This window comes from Babylonia areolata, chromosome 7, assembly GCF_041734735.1.
Source record: "Babylonia areolata isolate BAREFJ2019XMU chromosome 7, ASM4173473v1, whole genome shotgun sequence".
NCBI lineage: Eukaryota > Metazoa > Mollusca > Gastropoda > Neogastropoda > Buccinidae > Babylonia > Babylonia areolata.
Genome location: NC_134882.1, coordinates 11,887,981 through 11,895,480, shown reverse-complemented (window position 1 = coordinate 11,895,480; position 7,500 = coordinate 11,887,981). Strand labels below are relative to the sequence as shown.

Below are 7,500 nucleotides of genomic sequence, written 5' to 3'. Positions count from 1 at the left end.
GTTGTGGTTGTGGTGGGGGTGGTCCTTCAAGACCCCGAGGACGCTGAGTGGATCGTGCAGAAGATGTCCCGAGGTCGCGGTGGCTTTGATGGTGGTAGTGCTGGCGGCTGTGGGGGTGGTGGCATCGAAGGTAGTGGTGGTGGTGGTGGTGGTCGTCGTCGTCGTCGTTGTGGAGGAGGAGGACGAGGAGGAGAAAGAGGACTGGGAGGTAGTAGAGTTTCCGGGATGTGTGACTGTCAGCCGCACCTGTGTTGATTTGAGAGAGAGAGAGAGAGAGAGAGAGAGAAGGGGGAAGGAAGGAGGAGAGTGGTGGAGAGGAGTGTGGGAGGGTGGTGGGAGTGGGTTGGTGGGGGAGAGAGAAAGACGGGGGAAAAGGAGAGGGGAGGAAGAGGAGGAGGAGTGGGGGGGAGGAAGAGCGGAGAGTTTTCGGTTATTTCTGAGGATGAACTATAAAAAAAATATATACTAAAAAAATCCATTATCAGAGAGGAAAAAGGCAATGAATAGAGAAAGTATATAAAACAAGACTCACTTTTGATTTTTTTTTTTTTAAATGTGTCATATTTTACAACCACCAGTTGTTTTGTTTCGGGGTTGGTTTTTTGTTGTTGTTGTTGTTTTAACTTTCTCCCTTTGTTGTTTTCATGGACTCAGCAGTCACCTTTCATGTTATCCAAACAGGCTATGTTAATAATATGCGGAAGGTTTTCTATCAGTTCAAAAAACAAGAATAAAAAAGAGCAAAAAAAATCCATCCATCTATAAGGAATAAGCTATGTTAGTATACAGACTTTTAGACATCTTCATCATTGCGTGTGTTGCCTAATCTGATCTTCGTATTTATATTCAACAGTTAAATACTGTTATCATCATCATCATCATCATCATCATCATCATCACCAATATCAAAATCATCATAACATAATAATCATCATTGTCATCGTCGTCGTCAACAATAACATCATCATCAACAACACTATCAATATAAATATAACAGAGTCATGATCAACAACAACAAAAATACATCGAGAACAAATATGGTGCTTAGTCGGTGGGTCGGATTTGTGTGTGTGTGTGTGTGTGTCTGTCTGTCTGTCTGTCTGTGTCTGTGTCTGCGCGTGTCTGTGTGTCTGTGTGTGTGTGCATGTGCATGCGTGCGCGTGTATGTCTGTGTGCCTGTGAGTGCCTGTGTGTGTGCGTGCGTGCGTGCGCACGCGTGTGTGTGTCTATGTACCTGTGTGTGTGTCTGTGTGCGTGCGTGCATGAGATATATATATATAATGTGTGTGTGTGTGTGTGTGTGTGTGTGTGTGTGTGTGTGTGTGTGTGCGTGCTCTTGTGTGTGTGTATGCGTGCTTGCGTGTCTGTCTGAGTCTGTGCTCTTTCTTTCTCTCTCTCTCTCTCTCTCTTTTTCTCTCCTTCCTGACAGCGCGATGCATTGCACACCTTTCTGGAGTGATGGAGGGAAGAGAGGACCGTCTCTAGGGTGGACCACGTCACCTGTCGGCCATTGATGCTGACCACCTGCTGACCTGTAACCAACGTCAACGCGTCAACACCACATCCGGTTATACTGCTTTTTATCGTCAACAAGTCAACACCACGTCCAGTCATGCTGCTTTTTATCGTCAACAAGTCAACACCACGTCCAACCATGCTGCTTTATCGTCAACACCACGTCCAATCATGCTGTTGTTATCGTCAACAAGTCAACACAACGTACAGCCATGCTGCTTTATCGTCAACAAGACAACACCACGTCCAGTCATGCTGCTTTATCGTCAACAAGACAACACCACGTCCAGTCATGCTGCTTTATCGTCAACAAGTCAACACCACGTCCAGTCATGCTGCTTTATCGTCAACAAGACAACACCACGTCCAGTCATGCTGCTTTATCGTCAACAAGTCAACACCACGTCCAGTCATGCTGCTTTATCGTCAACAAGTCAACACCACGTCCAGTCATGCTGCTTTATCGTCAACAAGTCAACACCATGTCCAGTCATGCTGCTTTATCGTCAACAAGTCAACACCATGTCCAGTCATGCTGCTTTTATCGTCAACAAGACAACACCACGTCCAGTCATGCTGCTTTATCGTCAACAAGACAACACCACGTCCAGTCATGCTGCTTTATCGTCAACACCACGTCCAGTCATCCTGCTTTATCGTCAACAAGTCAACACCACGTCCAGTCATGCTGCTTTTATCGTCAACAAGTCAACACCACGTCCAGTCATGCTGCTTTTATCGTCAACAAGTCAACACCACGTCCAGTCATGCTGCTCATCGCGAAGTCGATCGCAAGGGGAAGGAGCGATGTGTTGTGAAGTGATAGCGTACCTACGTGTCTGCCTGTAAAGCGAGATAATCTGAGTAGCACCGATATTGATTTCTTCCCCTTCCTCATGACCTTCTGTGGTGGTCTGGATGGAGATGAGACCAGAGACCAATGTTTCGTATGTAGCTTGCGCTAAACGCAATTGAACAAACTCGCGGCAACAAGAAAAGTTTTTTCCTAAAACAAATTTAAAAAATTTAAAAAAAACTGTAGTTAAATCCACTCTATTATACCCAAGGCTGCACCATCTCGTCTGACGCCAAGATCGACAAGGAGATCGACAACAGACTTGCAAAGGCAAACAGCGCATTCGGCAGGCTGTACAAGAGAGTGTGGAACAACAAACACCTGAAGAAAGACACAAAGATCAGCGTGTACAGAGCTGTTGTACTGCCCACCCTGTTGTATGGCTCCGAAACCTGGGTCACCTACCGGCACCACATACGACTGCTTGATCGCTTTCACCAGCGCTGCCTTCGCACCATCCTCAGCATCCACTGGAGTGACTACATCACAAATGTCGAGGTCCTGGAGCAGGCAAAGACTATCAGCATCGAGGCAGTGCTGCTAAAGACCCAGCTACGTTGGGCAGGGCACGTGTCCAGGATGGAAGACCACCGCCTGCCCAAGATCGCGCTGTATGGCGAACTGTCCACTGGCCACCGTGACAGAGGAGCACCCAAGAAGAGATACAAAGACTCCTTGAAGAAAGCTCTCGGTGCCTGTCACATTGACCATCGCCAGTGGTCCGCAGTAGCCGCTGATCGAGAGACCTGGCGACGCACCATCCACCAAGCTGTCTCCTCCTTCGAAAACAACCGCAGGGCCAGCCTTGAGGACAAACGCAGAAGGAGGAAGAACCACGACGCTGCAGCCACGAACCCAGACCAGACTTTCCCTTGCAACCGCTGCGGCCGACTCTGCTTTTCCCGCATTGGCCTTGTCAGCCATGAGCGTGCCTGCATCAGACGTGGACAACGCCCTTCCTAGATCTTCGTCAGCGAAGCCAGGCCATGATGATTATACCCAAGTGTGCGTGTGCGTGACTTCAACCTGAATGAATGACACAGGAAATAAATGACGAGCGCCTAAAGACAGCTGTCCGTCGGTGACTCTAACCAAGGTAGGAAGCCTGGAATTGACTCCGTGTTTGTAAAGTACCCAGAGTTTGTTTTCTGAGCGAAGGTAGGCTCTTTATTTTATAAGTATGAATAAGAAAGGGAGCATTTCAAGGCTGAATATCATTCAGTTCTTAAACCAATCAGACAGAAACCCCCCCCCCCCCCCCGCCCCCCCCCCCCCCCCCCCCCCAAAAAAAAAAAAAATGTGAAAACGTCAACCATGATAACGTTGTAAAGACAAGTTCAGTCGAGTCTTCTTCAGTCAAGATACGGCTGTCATACTTTCAAATCAAATATCGTGGACTCATATGAATATATACATTTAAGAACCACTTTAGTTATCATGTTTAACATTAAAAGAAAATAGATGTGAAATGTAATGTGGAGTTATTGTACATTGAAGGTTACAAATTATATATGATTATACAGATGTTTTATGATACCATAAACAAATCTCAAAGATCAAGATTATCGTATTTTTATTTAAAAAAATCATTCTGTCAATATTTCTCCCTTTTTTTTCCAGCTCAACCAACCTTCCGGCCTCTTTTCACAAACACACAACATTCCAACCCCACACCGTCACTTGCACAACTGTGAAAAAAGTAGTCTTCACACACACACACACACACACACACACACACAGAGGGAGGGAGGGAGACGGAGACAATGTTCACAATGACAATGACAACGCTCAATGGCGGAAAGAATTTCTTCGAGATGTCCAGACAGATTTCAGTATCAAGAGTATGTTAAACTTGATTTATAAAGGTCTGTTCCTGCTGTCGGTAAAAAATCAGGGTCCCAAATCTGGAGTTCAGTTCGCCTGTAACACTACACCTAGTATTTTGCGCCAGATATGCAAGGCATTTACCGTAAATAAAACTAATCTTATTATCTCATGCATAAATATGCATTAATTTACCCTTTGGCTGAAGTTTGCTTGTGAGCGATTTTTTTTTTTTCAAACAAAGAATGGAAGATCTACTGAAATGATTTATGAGTAAGGAAATCCGGTTCTTGACTTCTTGACTTGGAAGATTAACGACGCTTTTTAACTCTGTGTGTGTGTGTGTGTGTGTGTGTGTGTGTGTGTGTGTGTGTGTTCTCTCTCTCTCTCTCTCTCTCTCTCTCTCTCTCTCTCTCTCTTCTCTATCTGTCTATCTCTCCCTCTCTCTTAACCAGAGGCGGATAGATTATTCAACATTTTCACCTTGAAAACACACACACACACACACACACACACACACACACACACACACACACACACACACACACACACACACACACACATAACTGTATTTAGAAAGACTGGTAACCTCTCTAGTCACGAGAAATAGCAAAATGCCACACAACAGAATCGACTGGAAGTGAACAATTGTTATAAATATCTGTGTATATTACCATCAACGAGGTTGATAAGAGTATCATGGCGGAAACTTGAGGTTTTAAAGGAGACATTGACATTCTGAGATATGAATTTCATCGAGTCGTGAAAAATTCTGGAAACTTTCTGAGGGAGTGGAGTGATGGCCTAGAGGTAACGCGTCCGCCTAGGAAGCGAGAGAATCTGAGCGCGCTGGTTCGAATCACGGCTCAGCCGCTGATATGTTCTCCCCCTCCACTAGACCTCGAGTGGTGGTCTGGACGCTAGTCATTCGGATGAGACGATAAACCGAGGTCCTGTGTGCAGCATGCACTTAGCGCACGTAAAAGAACCCACAGCAACAAAAGGGTTGTTCCTGGCAAAATTCTGTAGAAAAATCCACTTCGATAGGAAAAAAAACAAATAAAACTGCACGCAGGAAAAAAATACAAAAAAAAAATGGGTGGCGCTGTAGTGTAGCGACGCGCTCTCCCTGGAGAGAGCAGCCCGAATTTCACACAGAGAAATCTGTTGTGATAAAAAGAGAAATACAAATTAAATACAAATACGCCGGACAACAAATTGAACCATCACTGAGCAACGGTGCTGAAGTATGGAGACTTTCTGATAGCAATGACGAAGAGAAGATACACACTTTTGACATCAAAAGCTTGTGGGGTTTTGTTGTTGTTGTTGTTGTTTGTTTGTTTTTTGTTTTTTCTCTCTGTGTGGGGAGAGTGGTTTTTTCCTTGAGGGCTGAATAAGAAATAGATAAATAAATTTTCTTTTAAAAGCGGTTTCGCTCACTCCACTTCACTCGTGAAATCCAAAAAAAAATCCGTTTCGTTTCGTTTCGTTTCGTTTCGTTTAGTTTCGCTAGCATGTCGATGGTGATATGGACGAGTACAATCTCATAAAAGTGCTCTCCGCTATATTAATTTCCCATTACAGTCACCACACACAAGCCACCACATACAATGTAGCCTACGGAGTCCGGTTTGTTTGTTTTTTTGTTTTTGGGGGGTTTCAGGAGGGGCAGGGTGGGGAGGGATTAGGGGGGCGAGGTGGGCGAGGGAGGTTCTGTGTTCAAGCAGCCTTCACCTTCAAGTTGAGGTCATGCCCAGGCCAGCCAACAACATCCATCCAACTGTGAACTCTCTCACTCCAATTAAATGGCGGTCCAGTGTGGTGGATTTTGTTTTTGTTCTTTCCCTCCTCTTATTCCCCTGTGCAACAACAATGCATCCCCACCCCCCCCACACCCCTCCCTCCCACCATCCCCTCAACCCCTTCCCACACATCCCAAACATCAGGGGATATTGCAAAGGGGGGTAGGATTAGGGTGGGTAATGGGCAGAGGCGTGAGGGGGGCGGGGGGGGGGGTTGGGGTGGAGGTTGGGGTTAGATCTGTGTATCGTTTTCTTTGATTAATCTTTGATATATCGTGTGGACCGGTTCGGACCTGAAAACGATCAACCGGCTTTGGCGGTGTGACTGGCTTGGGGGTGCTGTTTTTTGTTGTGGTTTTTTGTGTGTGTGGATTTGTTTTCCCGTCGCAGCTTAATAGCTACTATATGTTACCAGCAACCTGTATTAAGCCTCGGGCAGTCGCGTGGCAAAGCCACCAACAAACGCTGTGGAATTAGGAGCGTGTATGCGTCCCCCCACCCTTACACTCCCTAGCTCCCCCCACCCACCTCCACCCCACTCCCCTCGAGGAAAGGCTTGTTGGTTGAGAAGCTGGTCAAACCATCCCATCCATGCCTGTGCAGTTATCGACCCGAACTTTTGTGGCGTGGTCTTCTTCTTCGTTCGTGGGCTGCAACTTCCACGTTCACTCGTATGTACACGAGTGGGCTTTTACTTGTATGACCGTTTTTTACCCCGCCATGTAGGCAGCCATACTCCGTTTTCGGGGGGAGAGGGGTTGCATGTTGGGTATGTTCTTGTTTCCATAATCCTCCGAAGGCTGACATGGATTACAGGATCTTTAACGTGTGTGTTTGATCTTCTGCTTGCATATACACACGAAGGGGGCTCAGGCACCAGCAGGTCTGCAAATGTGTTGACCTGGGAGATCGGACAAATCTCCACCCTTTACCCACCAGGCGCTGTAACCGAGATTCGAACCCAGGACCCTGGGAATGAAAGTCAAACGCTTTATTAACCACTCGGCTATTGCGCCTGTCTGTGGTGTGGTAAATTTGACCATACAGGGTTTTATCGCCATTATCATCATCACCGTCATCATCATCATCATCATAAGTCTCAGTAGAAGCAACAGCAGCAGCAGCAGCAGTAGTCGTAGTAGTAATAGAAGTAGCGGTAGCAATAGCAGCAGCTACACAACCACAGCACAGCACAGCAATAGTATGGTAGCAGCAGCAGCAGTAGTCGTAGTAGCAGCAGCAGCAACAACAACAACAACAGCAATAATAATATCATACACAAAGGAAATCCCAGTACGTACAACTCTCTCTCTCTCTCTCTCTCTCTCTCTCTCTCTCTCTCTCTCTCTCTCTCTCTCTCTAAGCTTCCAGTGCTCTCTTTCATCTCTCTCTCTCTCAGTCTCCACGTCTTTTTCTAAGTCTCTTATTCTCTTTCACTCACTTTTCTCATTCTCTAAGCCCCCCCCCCCCCCCCCCCCCCCACCACACACACACACACAC

At 46.3% G+C, this 7,500-nt stretch overlaps 2 protein-coding genes across 2 annotated transcripts in view; one reads left to right on the top strand and one right to left on the bottom strand.

Annotated features, from left to right (window-relative positions):
• The window catches only part of LOC143283707 (ATP-binding cassette sub-family C member 4-like), a 168,581-nt gene that overhangs the window by 113,988 nt on the left and 47,093 nt on the right, over positions 1-7,500 (top strand). The window lies entirely within an intron of this gene.
• Positions 1-7,500, bottom strand: part of LOC143284335 (uncharacterized) — a 59,956-nt gene that overhangs the window by 13,190 nt on the left and 39,266 nt on the right. Inside the window, exons 3-4 of the mRNA XM_076591045.1 lie at positions 1,447-1,532; positions 1-246 (exon numbers count right to left, since the gene is read on the bottom strand). The exon at positions 1-246 is cut by the window's left edge and continues 380 nt beyond it. Coding sequence (XP_076447160.1) covers positions 1-246; positions 1,447-1,532 — 332 coding nt within the window. The remainder of the gene's footprint in view (positions 247-1,446; positions 1,533-7,500) is intronic.